This window comes from Tauraco erythrolophus, chromosome 13 (genome assembly GCF_009769465.1).
Source record: "Tauraco erythrolophus isolate bTauEry1 chromosome 13, bTauEry1.pri, whole genome shotgun sequence".
In the NCBI taxonomy this organism is placed as follows: Eukaryota; Metazoa; Chordata; class Aves; order Musophagiformes; family Musophagidae; genus Tauraco; species Tauraco erythrolophus.
In genome coordinates this window covers 23,976,905-23,998,939 of record NC_141477.1, presented here as the reverse complement: position 1 = coordinate 23,998,939, position 22,035 = coordinate 23,976,905, and the positions used below count along the sequence as shown (strand labels likewise).

Genomic DNA, 22,035 nt, shown 5'->3' with positions numbered 1-22,035 from the left:
CTCCCATGCCAGTGCATGTGCCTGCCTGTGCCCGCGTGAGTGATGCACCTGTACGCGCACAGTGGCCGTGCATGTGCTTGCACATGCCTGGGCTGTGCATGCCTGTACGCGTATGGGAGTGCGCACATGTATGTGCACGGCGGCAGTCCATGTGCGCGCCCATGCCGGGGGCGTGTCCGGCCGTGCCCGCGTGGGCGGTGCACACGTATGTGCACGGCAGCGGTGCATGTGCTCTCCCGTGCCCCTGCATGTGCCCGCGTGGGTGGTACACACGTATGTGCACGGCAGCGGTGCGGGTGCTCGCCCGTGCCCGCGCGGGTGCCCGCCCATGCCCGCGTTCTCGGGGCCGTGCGTGGGCCGCCCGTGCCGCCGCGCGCGGTGCGCAGCAGCGCCCGCCGCGCCGGAGCAGGCCGGGGCTTGCGGCGCAGGGGCAGGGCCGGGGCTGCCTGCAGAGGCACATCCCGGCGGGGCCGCGCTGCGGGGCCGGGGGGGGCTGCGGGGCGGCGGGCGGGGGCCGGAGGAAGAGCGACCTTGCACAAGCGGCGGCGGCGGCTCGCGGTGTGCAAGGTGTGTGCGCGGAGCGGGGGCGGGGGGAGCGCTCCGCCTCCCCCCGCCCGGGCGTGCTGCGGGATGCTTGGCAGAGACCCGGCGCCCGGTAGCCCCGAGGTTGGAGGGGGAGTGCGAGGCCCGCAGCGAGGTGGGGCTGCGCCCGGGAGCGGGGGGGGGGAAGGCAACGCTGCGGTGCCCTCGCTTCCCTCCCCCGACCACCCCCCCCGCTTCGAAACGCTTGCTGCTGCTGCTGCGCGGAGAGACGGCACCACGTTTGCCGGCAGCCGCGGGGGGGGCGGTGGAGTCGGCCCGCGGGAGTCGCGTGGGGCCGGGCACAGCGCAGTGGGGTGCCACCCACCACCCCTGGCCAGGCTCGCTCGCCCAGGTAGGTGCTCCCCTAGCCCGCCCGCAGCCCCCAGGGAGGGCAGGGATGCCGTGAGGAGATGGCTTCTCCCACATGCGGGGAGCCCCGCGCCCCCTCCCTCCATCCCACCGCACCCGCAGCCACCTGCTTGGGACTGGCGACCCACCAGCGCGGGGCCGGGAGATGCTCCCAGCCCTTCTCGCTTGCCAGAACAAGGCGGATGGCGGGAGGCAGCTGCTATTTTTCATGGAGACACCCCCCCCCCTCTTTTCCCCCCCCCCCCCGGCCACTGAGGGCAACCCAGCACCCTGGGGATGGGCATCAGAGGAGGCGCTGGTGTAGGCTGTGGCAAGGGAGGTGCACCCCAGTGCCAGGGCATTGGGTGGCTGCAGTCTTTCACGGATGGTGTTGGGATGCCAGGCAGGATGAAGAAGAGTTGGGGCACGGGAAAAAGGCAAGGAAGGAAAACTTTGCCTGCAAGGAAGCCACCCTGAGCGACGTTCCTGGGCAAGGAAGCATGATCTCTCCTGATTTCCAGGATTACACCTCTCGGCTGGCCAAGCCACAGAGGGTGAGGGGCTGTGCACCCCCTTTCAGTGCTCTTCCTCCACTTCTGTGTGTCTTTGTCCTCCCAGGGCTGTCACAGGAGGCAGCGGAGCCCTGAGCCAAGCTGGGTGGAAAGATGGCTGAGAAGCTGGTGCCCGGGGACCTGTTCCTGAGGAAGACCCGGGAATCGGTGTCATCCCTGGACTCGGACAAGCTGGCACCCATCTCACCCGAGGCGGCCGGTGAGGAGTCATCTGACAGCGAGGGCGAGCAGGAGGACAGTTCCCACAAGCTCATCCGGAAGGTGTCCACCTCAGGGCAGATGAGGAGCAAGGTCAGGGGCGCGGGGGTGTGGGGTGAGGGGCTGGCTGGCGTGTGGGGTCCCTGCCAAGTATGGGAGGTGTTTTTCACCCTCTCCGGGTGTAAATCAGTGCCAGGCACTTGCTGCTTGTAGACCCAACCCAACCAGTGCCTGGGGCAGTGCCAGGAGGGGTCTGGCACCCTATGGCCTGCGGAAGGGCACATATGAAAGTGCATACCCTATGGTGACAGGGTCAGCATTGGTCCCGTGGGGCTGTGGAGCACAGATTTTACCCCACCCTTTGGGGACAGAGTCTCTCCCATGCCCAGACTTCACCCCCAATTGCCTTCATCCCATGTTTGTATCCTTTGAGTTCCCTCCACCTGCCCCTGGGAAAAGGAGGCTCTTTCGGGAAGCTTCTGCTCCACAGATGCTCTGGGGGTGAGGTTTAGGGTCATCATGATGCTGTAGGCTCCTGGGATCCCACACCCTGCTGCAGGCAGTGCACGTGTAGGGCCTGGTGGGTGGCAAAATGGAGCCGGCATCTTTCCCGGCGCCCCAGATTAATTCGGCTGTGCCAGCTCCCCTGTGGGCGCTGCTCCCACTGCCTTCCCTAGATCCAGTCCACTGTGGTGGTTTGCTGGGTGGATGGGAACACCTTTGAGGTTGGACGTGGCACTCTTTTGCCTCCCAGCTGCTGGCGTGAGAGCAGCTTGTGCGTGTGTGCGCAGCTTGCTCAGAGGAATCTATTTTGGTAGGATCTACAAAAATACGAGGTGCAGTGCCTTCTGGCCCAACAGGAGTGGGTGACCATAGGTGTCCTAGGTGGGGACAGGGAAAATGCCAGGCAGCTCCTGCCTGAAGTGCAGGGAGCAATAACCTGGGCTGAACGGCCAGGTGGGGAGTGGGGAGAGGGGATCTGGGCATGACACGGGGAGGATGCTCTGGGTGATGTGCCAGGTGAGTGGTCCCTTTGCATCTACCTCCTGGCTGCGCTGAGGAGGTGGTGGTGTGAGTCAAGGCAGTGCCTGCAGTGTCGGCAGCATGTGGGGGGCTGCTGCGCCACAGGGGGGACCCCCGCCCTGGGGCTGTGCCAGAGGTGCCCCACGGCCGGCTTCCGGCCTCAGCCACCCCTCAGCCAGGATTTGGTGTCCGTGCCGCCCCGGGGAGGCGGAACAGAGAGAAAACATGGCTGGGGGGATGCGGTTGCAGAGCAGGGGACTGCCCCTGGGCTCTGGCGTTGGGTGCCGCGGGCACGGAGGGAGGCAGCTGGGGTGAGGCGATGCGCTGGGTCTGTGGTGGCTCAAGGCTTCTTGGGGCTGGGGTGAGCTCCCCTCCCGCTGGCCCAGGCCTGACTGTTGTGCCAAGCCTGGTGCACTGGCGCAAGGGGAGCAAAGGGCGTTTGCCTGGGGGTGCGGAAGTCGCATGCTCCCAACCTGGCACTGTGGGGTTTTCCCACTTGGCAGGAGACGTTTCCGGGGCAGGTGGTGCTGGGAAGGGGTCTTGCTGAGTCCCTCTGGCTGCTCAAGGAATGTGCCTCAGTTTCCCCTTCTTTGGAGCAGACTGGCACTTCCTCTGCCCACTCTGACCTGGCTACCAGGTGGGTGCCGTGGGCTGTGTCGGGGTGCAGGGTACTGCAAGAGGGGCACGGTGGGAAGCCGGGCCGGTGGGTAGGGTTCTAGGGATGCCTAGCACTGTGTGCAAGTCCTCAGCACCCTCCCAGAGGGGCGGCAGCAGCCAATGAAGTTTTCCACTCAGTGTTGGCCATGCCGGAGGCGTTTGCCATACTGTGGAGCACGGGGGATATCACAGGGAGTCGTCGATGTCAGGAAACACGGAATAAAAGGGCGGATGGCTGGGCTGTGCCCATCTCCTGCAGTAGCAGCACAGGGACACGAGCACGCCCTGAGCCCCCAGCCCAGGCATCAAAGCTCCTCCGTGCCATCAGCAGGTCCAGCCTTGCCAGCTGACAGGCTGTGCAGGGGAAAAGGTTGAGCTGCCAGCTCGCTGCCTGCTGCGGCCACAGCCTGCATCCTGCCCAGCATTGGCAATTAGCCATGCAGGAGGTGATGCTGCGCAGCGTGCCAGGGGAAGCGGGCGGCGTGATGGATGGGCAGGCAGAAAGGACGCAGCTGGGTTAATGGCCCGCGGAGCTGGGAAAGAGGAAGAGAGAGGGGTGAGAGCCTGGCAGGGCTGGTGCTGGAGGGGGCTGAGAGCAAGCCATGTGTGCATCCTTATCCAAATCTATGTGCTTTCAGTGTTGGGGTTCAGGGTTTTCCCTGAGGACTCTTTTGCCTTGGTCTGGATGAGCAGGACCACGCTTGCTAGCCTGGCTCCTCGATGGATGGGCTCCTTTCTTCCCTGTGGAGATGAGGATTTTGGGATGCGATTGCTGCTGCCACCCAGGTTGGGCTGTCCCTGGCTCTAGCCATGCCATGGCACGCGTGCTGCTGTCCCTCTAGCTGTGGCCACAGCTGCCACCGAAGGGACGGGCAGCATACGTGCCGTGGCAGGCACCTTTCTGAGCTGCTTCCACACCCCTGTGCACGCATGTGGGTTTGGGATGGGGGTGAGCCATTGCCTGCACCCCAAAGACTGGGGCAGGTATCTAATTAGCACATGGTTAATGAGTGAGGGAGAGTGTAGTGCCAGGGCTGCAGCTCCCGAGAGATAACTGAGTTAGCGGGGTGGGTGTGAACTGGCCTATTTTTTGGCCATCGGTTGTGGTTGGGGTGCTGCAAGGGGTCTGTAGGAGCCTGCCATGTTGGGGAGCTGGGAAGGGTTGAGATCCCCCACCCCACTGCCCACCAACATGGACTGAGGGGACCCTGGTCCCTGGTGATGGGAGCAAGCAGCTTCCCCCATGCCAGGGTGTTGTCCAGCCCCGTGGGGACGGGAGCGGGTGAGGATCGTTTTGGGATCTGCTGAATCCTTCCTGATCTCTGCTCTCCATTCCCAGCACCCCCGCCACAATGCCTGTTCCCCCATCCCCTCCTCAAACCTCCTCATCAATCACACCTCCCCATTCCACACCCCCAGCTTGGCTTTCTCCAGGCTGCAATTGCCGGGCACCCTGCGGGGCTCTTTGTGCCGACTTTGTCGAGGAGGCGTAGAGGCCATTGTGCTTGGTGACAAAGACCGCTGCCAGGTGCAGGTGTCCCTGCCGGGCTGAATCTGAACGGCCCTGGGATGGATGGGGTCTTGCTGCCGCCCCCTCTCCTCCTCCTCCTTACCGCAGCTGGGCTGCCGGTTGCCTGCATCAGGTTTCAGAAGTGCAAGGGCAGAGCGGGCAGGGGATGCTGTGCTGCACCCTGGCACTGGTCCCCTTAGGGTCGGGCATGGAGGGAAGGGGCAACGAGGAGGGAGGGAGTGCTGGCTCTGGGGTGCATCAAGACATTTGAGGTGCTGGCAAACAGGGGTGAGGGGGCACATCCTGCCTGCTTGGGCCAAGTGCTTGGCTCCTGGCGCTGCCTTGGCATGGGCTCTCCCAGCAGCTGAGCAGAGGTGGGGAGCAATCTGGCAGCTCTGCTTGGTTTGGCTCCGGCTGCAAGGAGCTGCAGTGAGTGACTGGTCCTGGGGTGCTTGCACCAGAGCTGGGGGGCTGCAGGCACCAAAGGAGGCACAGAGGGGGTGTATGCCAGAGATACGAGCTTTGCCCACGGGATGGGCACAATGTGCGCGGCCATGGCGGGCAGGGGCATGACTTGTCTGGCATTTAAAAAGGGGGATCATGTTCCTGAGTTCCTGATACTGGGGTACATCACAGCCACTCAGTGGGGCTGGGAGACCTTCCAGCATCCTGCTGGGCACCTGCAGGAAGTCAGTGGGGTTATTGGTACCCTCAGGGACGAGTGCTCCTGGCCCTTGCTGGAGGCACTGGGCACCCCACAGGATCAGGGATGAGGTGTGCGGTGCCTGTGGGGCAGTTGCAGAAGGCCTGGTAGGCTGTGGAGAAGGCTGCCTGGCGAGAGCCAGATCCTGGCCAAAAGACAGGGAAATCAAGGCAGGGTCGCTGGGGCCGGGCCTGGAAACCTCCTTCCTGCGCATGGCTCCTGGGCAGTGCATCCTCCTGGCTTGCCACTGGTGAGGGACTGGAGCATCTCTTGTACAGGGAGGGGCTGAGAGAGCTGGGACTGTTCAGCCTGGAGGGGAGGCTGGGGCCAGGGGGTCCTCAGTGATGTGGGTAGATATTTGAAGGGGAGGGTGCAGCAAAAGGAAACCGGGCCATTTTCAGTGGTGTCCACTGATGGGACAATGGGCGCAGGTGAAAAAAAATAGGAAATTGCATCTGAACACAAGAAAACGCTTTTTCTACTGTGAGATTGGTCAAATGCTGCCCAGAGAGGCTGTGGAGTCTTCATCTGCGGAGATATTCAGAATCCACAGATTGAGTATCTTCATGATCCTGGGCAGCTCCAGGTGAACCCACCTGGGCTCCATCCCAGAGCTTCCCGCCATGCCATGGCCAGCTGGCACCAAAGCCCATCTCCACCCTAGCTATGCTCCACATTGCTTCCAGCCCAGTAGCATGAGGTCTGCCAGGGGCTGGCGAGGGGACCAGACAGTCACTGGGTCACCCCCCACAGTAGGACTGTGCTGCGGGGCACAGGGACGCTGCCTGGCACCGTCCCTGCGGAGGAGGCTGCAGCAGGGCAGGGCAGGCTAGGCTTGCTCTCGTTAGTCAGGGCTCGCCGAGCCCGTGCCTGGGGTGTAAAGATAGCCCCGCTGTCGCCAGCCGGATGTTTGTGAGGTTTGTCAGATGCACTGCCCTCTCCCCGCTTGCATTTTCCATTATGCAAGCGCTGCTTTCACCCATCAGGAGTAGGGCAGGGTGGGACAGCTGTGGTGGTGCCCGGCAGTACCCAGGCACGAGGGGCAGAGGGGCACCAACATGGGCAGGCTGTTGTGGGATCCTGCGTGCAGGATGCTCGGGAATTGATGTGGCTGTAGATAGGGAAGCATAAGCTCATTTCTAAAAAGCAGCTGAAGGTTGTGACTGCTGAAGGATAAGGTGTACGGGGAATCACCCTTCTTCTAAGGGCTCCTTCCCTCTTTCCTCTACTGCCCATTAATCCTCTGTCCCCTTTCAACTGCCTGAGTGGTGCCTTGTGGCAAAATGTAATGGCACATCAGGACTAGTGCTGGAATCTCCTTTCAAGGATCCCCCACAGGACAGAGAAGGGGGATCTGGGGTCCTGCAATAGCAGTAGGCTGCATCCTCGGGGAGTGCATATGCAGTTGAGCCTGTGGGACTGTGGCAGCCCCCAGGCACCGAGCCTCTGGCTGCCCGGTGCCGGAAGAGCTCTGCCATATCACAAAGCCTGATAAGGGTTTCCAACTGACTCCAGCCACGGGGTGCCCAGCAGATGCGGCAGCACTGGCGGCCCCGTGGCTGGGCTGTTTGCAGGGCTGCTGGCTCTCCCCTGCCATCCCGGCACTCGCTGGCTTGGGATGGGGATGAGCTCTGACCCAACTGGACTCTGGCACATGCCTGGCGAGCTGCTGTGTTTGGAGGAGGGTGGCTGCCTGGGATGATGGTGGTGCAATGCAGGTTGGTGTGTTGGCGGGTGTTCGGTCCCCTCTCCTCCTCCCTGGATGAGGCATTGTGTTGCCGCAGGACCAAACAGATCTCATCAGGAACGATGTAGGGCTGAAAGCTGGGTGGGCAGCCAGTGTGGTGCCCACCAGCCATATGTGCCAGCATTCCCAAGCAACTCAGACTTCCTGGCTCTTCCCCAGCAGCTTCTTCGCTGTCTGAGCTGATCTCAGCAGGAAAACCCCCTGCCCCAGCTGTGGTCAAACCTGGCTGCATTATGGGCTCTTTCTTCCTGGGGAGGGCAGTGGCAGAGCTGGCAGAGTGGGGTGAGGGTTCAGAGCAGCATCCCAGGGCTCTGCCCTAAGGCTGAGGGAAGAGCCAGTGTTTCAGGGTGCACCCTGGCCTGGACGAAGCCCTGCTGGTGTGCAGTCCCAGAGGGAGGTGAGCTCCCCCTGCCCGTGCTTCAAGCCCCCGTGCCTGTGCCAAGCACACAGCCATACCCCCATGGGGTGCGATGGCCCCTGGGGACCAGCCTGGTCCTGGCGGGGCACATTGCTGGTGGCTGGCCGTTTGTGGTTTCATTCTTGCCTTCTCCTCTGCACCCTGCATCTCTGGGACCCAGCTGGTGCCGGACACATCACACAAGGTGCTGAGCCCCTGGGGCTGGAGAGAGCAGGCAGGGTCCCCGAGATGGGGCAGGGGAGGGCTGGAACAGAGCCCCGCAGAGGCAAGCTGGCCTGGGGCTGGTGGCCGGGCAGGTTGCACATCGCTCTGGGCATTGGCATGCCGCGTCACTGCCTTTGTTGCTGGGAGGGAGCCAGTGTTGGCTTTGCTGTGGCTCTCTGCAGCGCTGGCTGGAGCGCACCAACAGTTGGGGTGAGTGGAGGGGCTGGGGCTTGTTTTGGAGTGTGGGTGGCACCCCATGCTGGGGGCTGTGCAGTGGCCAGCGCAGAGCTCCCATTGTCATGGCTGGGGGGCTGTCAGTGTCCCCGAAAGTTCTCCATGAGGAAGAGGCAGCCCCTACCCTGTGCTGCAGGTGCACAGCTCTGGCTTCTGCTCCTGGGAGCTATAGGGCGCCTAATGCCCGCTCGCTATAAGGGATTGTGTTATTGTGGTGACCCGGGAGCCCTGGCTGGGGCTGCAAGGAAGCCAGTGCAGCAGGGGCAATGCCACCCTGGCATGTCCTGCCCACTGCTCACCCCAAGTGCTGGCCTTTGCCCTCCCCACCCCTTTCCTGTTTGCAAAGGGGAAACAGCAGGCTTGCTCGATGCTGCCTGCTGCAGCGCGGCTTCCCACCACGTGGCCAGGTCTACTGGTGGCGTTGGCTATCAGGTGCTTCCCAGGTCTCCTTCTGTCCCTAGAGCCAAAAGCAGAGGTCCAGAACTGCTGAACCACTGGGGAGCTGCTCCCAGCACAAGGCAGCACCAGGTGCTCCTGGCTGAGACCCGCGGACAAAAAAATCAGGGGCATGTGGGTGGCTCACCCCAGTGAGACCCTAAACCAGCCCTCTGGTACCCCAGGCAGAGTGACTCGTGTGCCTTGCCCAGGCAGTGTGGTGTGGCCAGGCTCCATGACTCGTTTCGGTTAGTGAACCTGCCTCTTTTTCCCCAGGGAAGGGGCTGGCCGGCCGGCCCCACACTGGCAACACTGGTACTGAGTAAACCTGTGCCTCATCATGTCAGTGCTGAGGGTGATGGAGCCTGGATGGGCAGCCTCAGACATAAGAGGTTGAGTGGCAAGATGCTGTGCAGGGCAGGGCAGAGGGCTTGGGCTTTACTGCTATGCCTGGGGCAACCTGGATGTGTTTTGTGAAGCACCCAAGGGTGGACATGGAGAGAGGTGCCCCCCAAGCTTCTCTGCACCACCTTTGCTGCCCCACACTGGGATGTTGGTGATTAGTTAGTTTGTACTGGGGGGAAACTGAGGCACGTCCTCCCATAGCCATGGCACTGCAGGTGTCATAAAACTCCAGTCAGTGTCATGGTGGAGGTGGGGGGGCTTGGCGAGGGGTCGGGCATTTTGGGGAGTTCGGGCTTGGGGACCATCCCAGGTGGAGTTTTGGTTTCTTTGTGACCTTGGAGGCGTGTGCCACTCCTGGTGCTCTGGCCATCTTGTTTGGTGCCAGGGGCAGTGTGTTAATGCTGAGGCCAGAGTGTTTGCAGGCTGGCAGGTGCCCGGGTGCCGCCTCTTGCAGCATGCAGGCTGGGCACAGGAGTGCAGAGCCCTGGGGCCGCGGTTCTCTCCGATGCCCTCGGTGCCTGGTGCTAATTCGCCGTTAAATGTGCCTTGTCGTCGTGTGCCGGGATCTGATACAACCGCTGTTGCGGCTAATTGCAGAGGAGCAGCTGAATGGGGCTGCCGGCGGTGTTTAAAGAAGATACAATCAAAGAATAGGCAGTGCCAGAGCATCTCTGCCACCCCGCTCGGCACAGGCTCTTAGCCGTGTTGCAAACACTAATTAATTGAGCCTTGTAAACACTGCTGCGAGGAGGGTAAATATTGGCAGGTGCTGCAGATTGGGGAGGGCAGAGGACAGGCGGCAGGGCTGCATGTGCTGTGCTGTGGAGGGATGCTTTGCCCACTGTGGGCTGCCCTTGGCCCCGGGTTGTGCCCTAGGGGTTGAGGGCAGCCCACAGGGGGGGCTAGGCAGGGATAACCACATCTCTGCAGTCTGGTCCTCAGCCCAGCAAAGTGGCTGGGGCTGCGATGCCCAGGTAATGCCACCTCCAAGATGCAGTCCTGGTGGCCCTGGGGCAGCGGTGTCCCCTCCAGGAAAGATCTTCTGGCCCCAGCTCTGCCCTTGGCTACCAGGGAGCTGCAGCAGGTCGAGACCCTCCTGGGCACTGCTCTGGGCATGGGGAGGAGGTGACCAGCAGTGGTGGCTCTGTGCTGCTGGAGACCTCCAGCTGGCAGCACTGCAGTGCCCAGTGGCATTCCCCTGATCACATGAAGTTCCCGGTGCCTGGGGTATGGCGGGCGATGGACATCATTTACCTTGCAACATCAGCACAGTGTGAACCCCACTGCTCTGGGCACTGCTTAGCTCCTGGGGACCCAGGGCCCAGCATCACCAGAGAGGAGGGTGGCTTTGGGGGTCCTGGGGGCCGTGGGAGCTCACGACTCTGAGGTCTCTGCAGAAGAGCGTGAAGGAGGGGCTGTTGCTGAAGCAGACAAGCTCCTTCCAGAGGTGGAAAAGGCGATACTTCAAGCTGCGGGGCAGGACGCTCTATTACGCCAAAGATGCCAAGGTAGGCTGGGAGGGCGGACCTCCAGCACACTCGTCTGGGGAGGCTTGAGCCTGCAAGCCTGGGGAGGGGGCTGAGACCCGTGCCGGGCGGACGGGGGCTCTGGTTTCTCCTTTGCAGTCCCTGATCTTCGATGAGGTGGACCTGTCTGACGCCAGCGTGGCGGAGACCAGCACCAAGAACATCAACAACAGTTTCACGGTGAGGGAGGTGCAGGGCCGATTGCTGTGCCCCTCCACCTCAGCACCTCGCGGGTCGGCCCTGCAGACACCCCCTGCCTCGCGGAGCCGTGGGCGCGTGGCAGCCTGGCCTCGTGCTGCTGGAGGTGGCACCCGGGCAGCGTGCCGGGGGCTGCCAGGGACTGTGCTCCTGGGGGCTGGCTGGCCGCGGGGTGGCATTGCCAGGGGACTCGGGACAGTGTGGCTGCTGCAGGTGATCACACCGTTCCGGAAGCTCATCCTATGTGCGGAGAACCGGAAGGAGATGGAGGACTGGATCAGTGCTCTGAAATCTGTCCAGAAGTGGGAGATCCATGAGGTGATGTGGGCAGGGGACTGCGTGGGCGCTCGTCTGTGAGCGGGCACCCCTCCGGAGCCAGGGGTGCCTTTGGCTGCCAGGCAGGAGCTGCTACCCTTGGAGCAGCCCCACGGGGAGGCTGGGAGCTGGGAGTGGGGCTGGGGGGGACTCTGAGGGGCTCGGAGGGAGGGAGTGCCGGGTGGGGGTCCCAGGAGTGACGGGGCAGGGCCGTGTCCCCTGGCAGGCCACGCAGTTCAACATGGAGCACTTCTCGGGCATGCACAACTGGTACGCCTGCTCCCACGCCCGCCCCACCTTCTGCAACGTGTGCCGCGAAGCCCTCCCGGGGGTCACCTCCCACGGCCTCTCCTGCGAAGGTCAGCGCTGGGGTCCTGCTGGAGGGGGCTGAGGCCGCCTCTGGGGCAGAGGACCCTGTTGGAGGTTGGCTTGAAGCAGAGGGATGTGGAGGGATGCCAGATGGCAGTGTCACCGGACGCGGAGAGGCTGAGGACTGGGACCGCGCGTCCAGCGGGGACCGTCCCTGCTTCTCACCCACGTCCCCCACACAGTCTGCAAGTTCAAGGCACACAAGCGCTGCGCCGTCAGAGCCACCAACAACTGCAAGTGGACAACTCTGGCCTCCATCGGCTCCGAAATCATCGAGGACGAGGACGGGGTAAGCAGGGGAGGCGCCGTGGAGGCCCCTGGCCGGACGGAGGCATCCGCAGGGCTGGCCTTGCAGGGCGACCCTGGCACCTGGCTGTCGCCCGCGCTGCGTGGCCTCTGGGCTTGGGTCCTCGGGGACACGGCCTGGGGACACCTCCTCTGCCACCCGGCATCGGGATCCCTTATTGCTCTGCCAGTGAGGCCACCCCTACGCGTTTGCTGGGGACACCCACGCCCTGCCCTGTGTCCTTGTCACTGCGAGGGGCTAGGCAGGCAGCGGCGAGGGGACACGGGAGGGGTCCCAGGGCTGCCTTGCCCTGCTGTGGGGCATCGTCCCATGCCCATGCCCACCTCTTCCCCGGTGCCTGGGGAAGAGGGCGGCCTGTGTCACTGGCCTTCAAGCGCACGGGGTGGCAGAGGTGCTGTTGGCGACCGCCCCTCTCCGCAGGTGGCCATGCCTCACCAGTGGCTGGAGGGGAACCTGCCTGTCAGTGCGCGCTGTGCCGTCTGCGACCGGACCTGTGGCAGCGTCCGGAGGCTGCAGGACTGGCGATGTCTCTGGTGCAAGGCCATCGTAAGGATGTGTCCGTCTTCGTTCCCCTCTCCATGGCACAGACAGCACTGCCCCTCCGGGGTGTATTGCTGGGGATATGGAGGCTAAGGGCCTTGGTGCTGCATCCCTTAGTTCTGCTTATGCACGTGTCCCTGTGTCCCCAGGTTCACAGTGCCTGCAAAGAGCTCTTTGGCAAGAGGTGCCCCCTGGGCCAGTACAAAGTGTCCATCATCCCACCAACCGCCTTGAACAGCATCGATTCGGATGGTGAGTCATGGAGGGGACAGGGCTGGACTGCGGGTGGTGGGGACAGGCTGTTTGGGACAGGATTCTGAACTCCTCTGCATGCTCTGACTTCTGGCACTGTGCCTGCTTTCCTGTGGGGCAGCAGGAACACCACCATCAGTAGGCTCCAGAGTCAACACCCCTCCCTGCCACACCTTTGATTGAAGACTGCTTGTTGGCTTGTGCTCGGCCCCAGGGCTGTGACGGTGCCGTGCTTCGGAGTGACACTTCTTCCCCGTCTGTGGCTTGAGTTGCTCCTGCCAGGCTGCCTCTCACGGTGGCCCTGGTCATGGTCCCTCTGTGCTGGGGTCAGCGGGGGCAGCCCTGAGCCCCTCACATGGGGTGCCCTCCGTTGCACCCTGATGGTTCGTCACCTTGCAGGGCAGAATGAAGCCCTTGCTTGGGTTATTTCTCAGTGTCTGAGCTTCAGCTGTTTTTTTTGGTAGTGCAGAGCACAGCTTTCCCCTGGTGTGGGTGACTGCGGGGTGCTTGGGAGAGAAGCAGTGTGTGGCCCAGGGAGACCCCCCGCCCCCCCGCTGCCTCCTTCACTCTCTCCGGAGGGGCCCAGCTGGCCTCTGCCAAGCAAAATCTGTTCTTCTCCTCCGTATATTTCTTTCCTCGTTCTTTAATGATTTCCACTGCTCAGCTCAGCCGGTGGCTCATCTGCTTCTCGTTACTCATCGGGATGCTGTCAGGGTAACCATCACGCGGCTTCTCTGGCTTCAGAGCCATGGCTGCTCGTGGCTGGCTCTCCAGTGCCATCTCTGCCCTGCCCCTCTCACGGCAGCGCAGTCAGCTGAGGCCAGCATGGCGGTGAGGCTGGCAGCCGAGATTGCTGCTGAGCCCAACTGGCTCTGTTCCCGCAGCACGCAGACTAGTGGGGCCTCGGCCCCCTCCTCCTCCTATGCGGTCCCCCTGCCGGCATATGGGTGCCGCTGACAGCGGGCTCTTCTGTGGCAGCCCACGCTCTGACTCAGCAGCCCCTGATGCTTTGCTTTGCTGATCTACTCTGCTCAGCCACGTTGGGAACAGGGACTGAGTGATTCCCAGGGCTGGGCGGCAGTGGGCTGTGGGGATGTTGCTTCGCGTGTGGTGGAGGCACTGGGGCTCCTGGTTGGACCCTGTGGGGCTCTGGGTGCAATGGCTGCAGGGCCGGTGTCAGCGGCAGTGAGGGCTGATGCTTTCCCTGCTGCAGCATCGCTGGGTCTGCCAAGGGAAGGAGCCAGCAGGCACCGGCCCGTGGTGGCCACGATGTGCCCGAGGCGGGTGTGGGCTCTGGGCCAGCTATCGATCCTCCTCTGCCTTGGGCACATTTCGTTCCCCATCTTGTTTCTTTAGAAGCATGGTGCTGGCTGCCAAGCCTCCCGAGGCTTCTGCGTCATTCGCACGCACCCCACCAGAGCCCTGGTAGGAGCAGGTAGCAGAGCTGGGGGTGACAGTACAGCCCCCTGAGGCTGCGCTGGTTCCCTGCAGTCACACTGGCTGCCAGTGTCACCCCTCGGAGGACCCCAGGTGGGAGTGTGCCCCATTCCAGTGCGGTTTGGCTGGGTCAGACCCAGCTGGGCTGTTGGCACAGTGAGGAACTGACCCTCCTGTGCGCCCACCGCTGCTGCCCCCTTTGGAGCGGCAGGCTGGGGACATGGGTCAGCTCTGTGACACACTTTGTGCCTGCAGGAACAGCGATGCAGCAGGAACCTAACTTGGATCTGCCCTGATGCTAGCCTTGCCTGTCCCTATCCCATCCCACCTCATCCTCATTCCCATCCCCACTGCCATCTCTTACTCTCCCTACGCCCCCTGATCATCCCCTGGGTGTCCTGATCACTGTCCCTCCTGTCCAGCCCCAGCACCCTGTGGGTCAGGCACAGCACAGTCCGGGTGTCCATGTGGCCTCTGCTCACCCAAGATGTCTCCATTGGTTTCCGTGGGGGTTGGGAGCCACGGCTGAGGGCTCACGCATTTGGGCTCGCCACAGGTTTCTGGAAAGCCACCTGCCCCTCAACCTGCTCCAGCCCTCTCCTGGCCTTCGTCAACTCCAAGAGTGGGGACAACCAGGGCGTCAAGTTTCTGCGCAAGTTCAAGCAGTTCCTCAACCCTGCCCAAGTCTTCGACCTCATGAATGGGGGCCCACACCTGGGGTAAGCGCTGGGCTGGGAGCCCCAGCAGGGTCCTGGCCCACACCTGGCACAGCCCCCGACCCCTCTCTCCTGCCCCCTGTCCAGGCTGCGTCTCTTCCAGAAGTTCTCCACCTTCCGGATCCTGGTCTGTGGGGGGGATGGCAGCGTGGGCTGGGTGCTTTCTGAGATTGACACCCTTGGTCTCCACAAGCAAGTGAGCGGGAGTTCCTGGCATTGCCGACATGGGCTGGCACCATCCCCAGCACTGACGTCTGCTGCAGCTGGGAGCCCCCCACGTGCCCTGGGGTGCTGCAAGCAATGGGCACGGTGCTGCGGGTGCCCTTGAGGACTGCTCTGAGTCCTCTGTCCTGTCCATCTCCCACAGTGCCAGCTGGGCGTCCTGCCCCTGGGGACTGGCAATGACCTGGCGCGGGTGCTGGGCTGGGGCAGCCTGTGCGACGATGACACTCAGCTGCTGCAGATCCTGGAGAAGCTGGAAAGGGCCACCACCAAGATGCTGGACCGGTGAGCATGATACAGGGCATGTGCTTCTCTGCTCCTCACGCCACCGCGACACCTGTCAGGCAGCCTGTCCTCATCCCCTGCCCACATGTCCCTGTGCCGGGGTGCCAGGAGGTGGCAGACAGCTGTGGTCTCCGCTTGGCAGGTGGAGCGTGCTGACCTACGAGTCCCCCAAGCAGTCCCCTCCTGCCCTGAAGGAGGAGGAGAACGAGGACTCCAACATCCAGGTGGGCACAGCTGGGGACCAAGGGCTTGAGATGGAGGAGGGCAGGCTGGGGGGAGCAGGTCCCTGTTCACCCCATCAGCCGATTCGGGCACACGCAGGTTGGGATTGCACAGGGAAAGGTCATGCTGGGGTGCCCAGGGACTGGGCAGTGAGGGGGGCTGGCAGCTGGCGTCGTGCAATGAAATGGGTCTGGCAGGTGCTCTTGGGAGCAGGCAGGGGCATGAGGTGGAGCTGACCTGCTACCAGCCGGCTGTTTTGGACTCTTCTCTGTGCTCCCCCTCAACCCCTTGCCTCAATTTCTCTCGCTGTGGCTGAGCATTCCCTCTGCGTGGTGGCATGGGCACAGCTGCCCTTGGGGCTGGGGGGTGGGCGAAGAGGACTGTTCATCCCTGTTCCAGGGCTGGCCGGGCAAGGCTCCGTTGTGGACTGGGGCACCTGGCAGAGTGTCACAGCTCTGGCTGTCCTCCTCTGTCCCCACCACAGGCCCAGATCTCTCACTACGCTGACTCTGTTGCCTTCCACCTGACCAAGATCCTGGAGTCGGACAAGCACTCAGTGGTGATCTCATCTGCAAAGTAAGGAGAGGGCTGGCAATGGGAGTGACAGAGCTGGGCTGGTCCCCAGGGGTGCTGCTCCCCGGCCCCAGCCCAGGCTGTCCCCTGTCTGTCCACCAGCAGCTGCCAGCAGTGCTGGTGACCAGCAGATAACCCCAGCACTGCCCCTCCAGCGCAGGGGGATGTTATCGCAGCAGCCCCCCCAGTCTGGCATCTGTGCCCACTGGCCATGACGTGCCCCTCTCCACCCACCTGCTGCTTCCCTCGGCAGGTTCCTCTGCGGCACCGTCAATGACTTTGTGGCCGAAGTTGGCCGGGCTTACAAGAGGGCAACGGAGAACAAACAGGAGGCCGAGCTGATGGCTCGGAAGGTGGGTTGCCGGAGAGCTGGAGCGTGCTGGGTGGCACAGCCCCCAGGCAGTGGAGGGGCTGGCAGGGGCTGCTGCGGTGGCCTGTGCCCTTGCTGTGCATGCATCCAGGTGCGCTTGGGGTGCTCAGGCACGCAGGATGTCCTGGCAAGCATGGGGTACCAAGACACTTTGGGTGCCCAGGCAAGCATCGAGTGTCTAGGCACAGGGGGTTCCCAGTCAAGCATGGAGTGTCTGGGCAAAGATGGGGTGCTCTTTCACTCGGGATGCCCAGGCACTATGTGTGCCCAGGCAAGTGTAGGGTGCCGAGGGAAGCACCCAGCACCAGTGGTGGGCAGGGGCTTGTGCCAGGGTGCTGAGCGTGGTGGACGTCCCACAGTGTGCTATGCTGAATGAGAAGCTGGACTCACTGGTCCGGGAGCTGAATGAGGAGGCTCAGGCCATTGTGGTCCCCGAGGCCACCCCCGCTGACACCAAGGACCAGGAGAAAGGCGGCAGCTTCAACCCCAGCCCTGTGCCTCGCATCTTCAAATCCAAGGAGCAGCTCATGCTGCGGGCGAACAGCCTGAAGAAAGCCCTGCGGCAAATCATTGAGCAGGCAGAGAAAGGTGAGGGGGTGGTGGGGTCTGGTGGCTTGTGTGGCACTGCAGCAGCCTGGAACGGGCTGCGGAGCTGCTGCAGGATGATGCTGGACCTGTGCCTCGGTTTCCCTATCTGAGTCTTTGGGGTCACAGCAGTGCTGTGCAATCCAGGGGCATCAGCCCTTCTCTGATACTTGGTGTGGCTGAGGGAGGTCCCCAGTGCAGGGCAGAGGTGCCAACCTGGGCCCTGCCTGGCACAAGCTCACAGGGCTGACCTGGGGAGGGGGCACAGGGCCATGGAGCTGCCCGGAACTTGCTGTCATGCCATTTTTGCACCCAGCTGTGGACGAGCAGAACAAGCAGACCCAAGCCTACCGGGGCAGCACAGGCCCCAGCAAGGACAGCTCAGAGGAGCTTAGCAAGGAGGAGGAGAGGCTCAGTAAGATGCCAATGGGGCATATGGCTTTTTGGGGGGACCATGGAGCTGAGCTATGGGATGGGCTCAAGGTAAAGAGACAGTTCAGCAGCTGTGTCCTCTTCCCCCGGCCAGGTTCCCGGCGGGAGACAGTGACCTCTGCATCTTCCTCCATCATCCTGGATCGTCCAGACACCTTCGGCAGCTTGCAGTTTCCCGAAGACTCCAGGGCCCTGTGAGTCTGGGGTCCTGCCCACCCTGGGCCTCTGCCCTTACTGCCCATCAGGGAGAGAGAGCAGAGCTGGACCACACTGCCTCTTGGAGATGACTGTTGGGGCATCCTCTGCCAGCGTGGCATCCCTGGTGCTCAGCCCTCCCTGGCCTATTGGTGCCTGTGCTGGGGAAGCCTGCATGTGCCCAATGCAGGATCTCTTGCTGGGAGCTTGGGGATCCTTGCCACTGCCCAGTGCAGGCAGGTCCTGGGTGTGCCATGGTTGTTCCACCGTGGAGAGTGAGGCAGCTCCAGCCATCCCTGCTGGCTCGGGTCAGGCTTCCCAATGCCAGACGCCTGGGAGCTCACACTGCAGCTCCAAGGGGTTTTCTGCCCTGTCCCCGATGCCAGCCTAGCAGCTGCCCATCTGCAGCTGCCTCCCAACCCACCTGCCCTGTCTGTTGCTTTCAGGCACTTCTCAGAGAAATGCGTCATGAATAACTACTTTGGCATTGGCCTGGATGCGAAGATCTCTCTGGAGTTCAACAACAAGCGGGATGAGCACCCAAAGAAGTGCAGGTTGGCTGAAACCTCCCATATTCCCCCAGGAAAAACTTGTATTCTTCCCCAGCTCTCCAACGCCTGCACCAGTAGTGACCATCAGGATGCTGGGAACCATGGGGTCAGCTTGGGGCTGCTGTAACTTTCTGCAGCAGGTTTTCCACCTGCTCCCAGTGCCACAATGCTGGGGTGAGCACCCCTGGGTGCACAGCAGATTGCAAATGCCCCCAGGAAGGGCGAGAGCTGCTGTGAGGCTCTGGCTGCCAATGCCCCCCAGGTGTGTGAACGGGCACAGGAGGGATTGGTGGGATTTACACACTCCGTATCTGGACAGAGGAGGCATTGCTGTGCCGACGTGGAAGGGTGCATGTCTGGGTGCCACATGCTGCAGCCCGCATCTCCCAGGAGCCAGTGGGCAGCCCCGCTGTTCTGGGAGGAGGCAACTGAGGCAGGCGCAGGGCCAGTGGCCTGGCCCAGTGCCCCAGGAGGACGCAGAGCCTGTGGCAGGCAGCAGGGAGCCCTCAGCCCATCTCACCCAGCCTGCTTCACCCTGCAGCAGCCGCACCAAGAACATGATGTGGTACGGGGTGCTGGGCACAAAGGAGCTGCTGCAGCGTACCTACAAGAACCTAGAGCAGCGGGTGCAGCTGGAGGTACGGGGCCAGTGGGAACAGGAATGGGGTGAGGGGGCACTGGTGTGGTGACCCCCCCCCCCAGGCTCAGCTCTCTCTTGCAGTGTGATGGGGTGCCCATCTCGCTGCCCAGCCTGCAGGGCATTGCTGTCCTCAACATCCCCAGCTACGCTGGGGGCATCAACTTCTGGGGAGGCACCAAGGAGGATAATGTGAGTGCCAGCACCACGGGGTGGAAAGGGGGGCACAACCTCCTTCCCATGGTCCCAGGGAAACTGGGAGCCCTTGGGCAAGTGTCAAGGGTATCCCTGCCTTGGGTACACACGGGAGGAAAAGTTGGATCACAAAATGAGCCTGGTTTGGAGGTCTCACTTGTACTGGTCTTCTACAGAACTTCGGGGCTCCATCCTTCGATGACAAGAAACTGGAGGTGGTGGCTGTCTTCGGCAGCATCCAGATGGCTGTGTCACGGGTCATCAACCTCCAGCATCACCGCATCGCACAGGTATGGGCAAGGGACCCTGCATGGTGCCAGAAAGCTGTTGGGGCACCAGCAGAGCCTGTGGCAGTGCAGCTCTGCTGGGCACCTGACTGGCACTGGGAGACTTTTCAGCCCCAGCACAGCAGCTGAAGCCACTGGCCAGCTGTGATGCCAACCCCAGGCTGTCTGCCCCATAGTGCCGTGTAGTGAAGATCACCATCCGGGGGGATGAGGGTGTCCCCGTGCAGGTGGATGGAGAAGCCTGGATCCAGCCACCTGGCATCATCAAGATCCAGCACAAGAACCGAGCCCAGATGCTTACAAGGGACCGGGTGAGCTCAGGGCTGCACAGCCCACACACTGAGGCTGTGCTGGGGCATGGGGAGGTGTGACAGGCTGAAGGGGGCCATCTCCATCCCCGCAGGCGTTTGAAAGCACCCTCAAGTCCTGGGAGGACAAGCAGAAGGGGGAGAGCTATCGAGCAGCCGCCCGGCCACGGCTTAGCTCCCAGCAGTCCATGGAGTACCTGACAGAGGAGGAGAGCAGCCTCTTGCAGCAGGTCTCGCGGGTTGCCGAGACCCTCATCGCCAGGTCAGGCTGCAGGACAGGGGATGTGGTGGGCACGGAAGGCGGGGGGGGGAGCTCCACTGCGGCCACTTAGAGCTACAGGGGTCTCCTAGTCCTGTGCTGCATGTCCAGCCCAGGGGAGCCCTGGCAGTTCCAGCTCCCCTTGCCCACAGGATCCATGAGGCAGCCAAAGCTCACAAAGCCGTGGAGCAGGAGCTGGCGCACGCTGTCAACACCAGCTCCTTGGCGCTGAGCGAAGTCCTCTCCAACAAAGCCACTGGCACCTCAGAGGTGAGCAAGGGCTTGGGGCACAGGGCATCCTTCACCCAGCTGCCTGAGGGCCCTGCTGCTCAGGGGGTCACCCTTCCCTGCCTCCCAGTTTCTCAGCAGGAATGTGGCTGTGGAGGTGGTGCTCAGCATCAAGGAGCTGTACACTGAGACCAGGGCATTCCTGGAAGGGAAGGCGGTGAGTGGGGGGCCAGAGAGCCCCCCAAGCTCTTCAACAGAGGGACCCATGCCCTCAGCTGGCACCTCTGGGGGTGGCAGCAGGGCTGGGGATTGTCCCTGTCCCCAACAGCTGGACTCGCCCCAGGAGGAGGAGGCACTGCATGGCCCCCTGAGTGTGCTGGGCCAGGAGCTGCAGCGGCTGCTGGACATCCACTGGCTGGGGCCCATCGCCCACCCTGCTGAGGAAGTGGGTGCACAGGGACTGGAGTGGTGTCATAGCCCATCAGCTGACCCTGGGGGGACTGCAGCACCCCACTCACCATGGCTTCTTGCAGGAAAGCGCCAGCAGCACCAACAAGGGCAGCTTCAAGCTTCGCCTCAACATCCCCAAGCCCAGGAAGGACAAGGTGCAAAAGCAGAAGACCAACAGCATGCTCCCAGGTAAAGCAGGTGGCATGCCAGGGAGGGAGATAGGCATAACCCACATGGCAGGAAGCCCCCCACACTGACCAGTTTAGTGGCTCCTGTCCTGTGCATGCTGCAGAGGGACGCTCTGGGAGGGGGACAGGTCATGTCCTGGCTGCCTGGGAATGTCATCTTTTTCACCAACAGCCCCTTAAGAGCTTAATTTTTCTGCTAACAAACATGCAGAGCTCCCCAGCTCTGTAATTCCACCACCACTGCAAAGGGAGAAGGGGCTATGGTACAGCTCAGTCCTTCGGGTAAGTCCCTGCCCCAGGGCTGGGGGTCTTGTCGAGGGGAAGAAGCCCGGATGCTCTGTAAGTAAGCTAAGGAGAGGAAACCTCTCCAGCCTGAGCCTGTTGTGGCCTCTGGCCCTGCCAGAGCTGGGGGGTGGGAAGGGGATGCTGGTTGCAGCCTGCTACCATCGCTGCCCTCCTCTGCCTGCTGCCTGCCTGCCACGTCCGGCTGCCTCCAGGAGGACCCAGTCCACCTCTGTGGTTTTCCTCCCTGCTAGCAGACAAGTGGGGCTCCGAGGAAGTGGCAGCTTGGCTGGAAGCACTCGGTTTAGGGGAGTACAGAGACATTTTTGTCCGGCATGACATCCAGGGCTCTGAGTTGATCCTGCTGGAGAGGAGAGACCTGAAGGTACAAACCCCTTTGTGCCCCCTGAGGGACCCCCCCACCCTGGGAAGCACAGTGTCCTCCATCCCTCCTCTCCTCATCCCTCATGGTAGGAGGGAAAGGCAGGTGCTGACCCTGTGCCTGGCCCTAGCCCCACAGGGCTGAGCTTGCACCGCTTGCTTAGTTTGCACGCAGGGGCTGGAAGCTGGGGAGGCGGTTGGCCCTGGCTCCCAGCTTGCAAGGCTCCGTATGCCTGCCCAAAGCAGGATCAACAGCACCATACCCTGTCCTGCACCCAGGCATGGAGACACGCTTGCAAGAGGACTGAGGGCTCTTAGCAAGGACCATGCTCTGGCAGGAGTAGCTGGGCTTTGCAGCCTTGTCCTCTGCCCCATGGGTTCCCTGCCAGCAAGAGCCAAGGGCTGGCCCCCTAGAAGCACATCAGCTCCCCATTCTCTTTCCTGCAGGACCTGGGGATCACCAAAGTGGGCCACATGAAGAGAATCCTCCAGGCCATTAAGGAGCTCAGCAACCCACCCTAGGCTGGCAAGCGGGGTAGTGGCCCAGCCCATGCGCTAGGTGCTGCCCCCCCAGGGACCAGGGCTCAGGCAGGGGGGCTCCAGGTCCTCCTCATGCCCCATGTGTGTGGAGCCCTCACTGCTTGCCTTGCTTTGTCCATTTGTCCCCCAGTGGCCCTGGAGCTGCTGCT

The 22,035-nt window shown here is 62.7% G+C and overlaps 1 protein-coding gene across 3 annotated transcripts; it reads left to right on the top strand.

Annotated features, from left to right (window-relative positions):
* The first annotated feature begins 1,595 nt into the window (after positions 1-1,595).
* Positions 1,596-22,035, top strand: LOC104379371 (diacylglycerol kinase delta). Of its 3 annotated transcripts, none has more exons than XM_086619666.1 (29): positions 1,596-1,793; positions 10,434-10,544; positions 10,662-10,742; positions 10,974-11,078; positions 11,302-11,434; positions 11,627-11,733; positions 12,172-12,297; positions 12,441-12,543; positions 14,537-14,699; positions 14,784-14,892; positions 15,064-15,203; positions 15,346-15,427; positions 15,910-16,001; positions 16,252-16,351; positions 16,728-16,956; positions 17,270-17,368; positions 17,480-17,579; positions 18,027-18,134; positions 18,673-18,769; positions 18,853-18,960; positions 19,140-19,253; positions 19,427-19,561; positions 19,654-19,820; positions 19,970-20,087; positions 20,176-20,262; positions 20,374-20,490; positions 20,579-20,684; positions 21,220-21,350; positions 21,794-22,035. In XM_086619666.1, exons 1-29 carry the CDS (start codon positions 1,596-1,598, stop codon positions 21,866-21,868), a joined length of 3,441 nt encoding a protein of 1,146 aa, XP_086475792.1. In that variant the 3' UTR covers positions 21,869-22,035. The 3 variants fall into 3 exon arrangements, with proteins under 3 accessions (XP_086475792.1, XP_086475793.1, XP_086475795.1); XM_086619667.1 differs by having other exon boundaries at positions 11,284-11,434; XM_086619669.1 differs by having other exon boundaries at positions 10,974-11,087.

Bases quoted from the DNA above. Each gene is read 5' to 3' on its own strand.
- LOC104379371 (XM_086619667.1), top strand. From the start codon at position 1,596: ATGGCTGAGAAGCTGGTGCCCGGGGACCTGTTCCTGAGGAAGACCCGG. The intron at 11,079-11,283 runs GTGATGTGGGCA...GTGACGGGGCAG, and splicing joins AGAAGTGGGAGATCCATGAG to GGCCGTGTCCCCTGGCAGGC. The intron at 12,544-14,536 runs GTGAGTCATGGA...GGCTCGCCACAG, and splicing joins GAACAGCATCGATTCGGATG to GTTTCTGGAAAGCCACCTGC.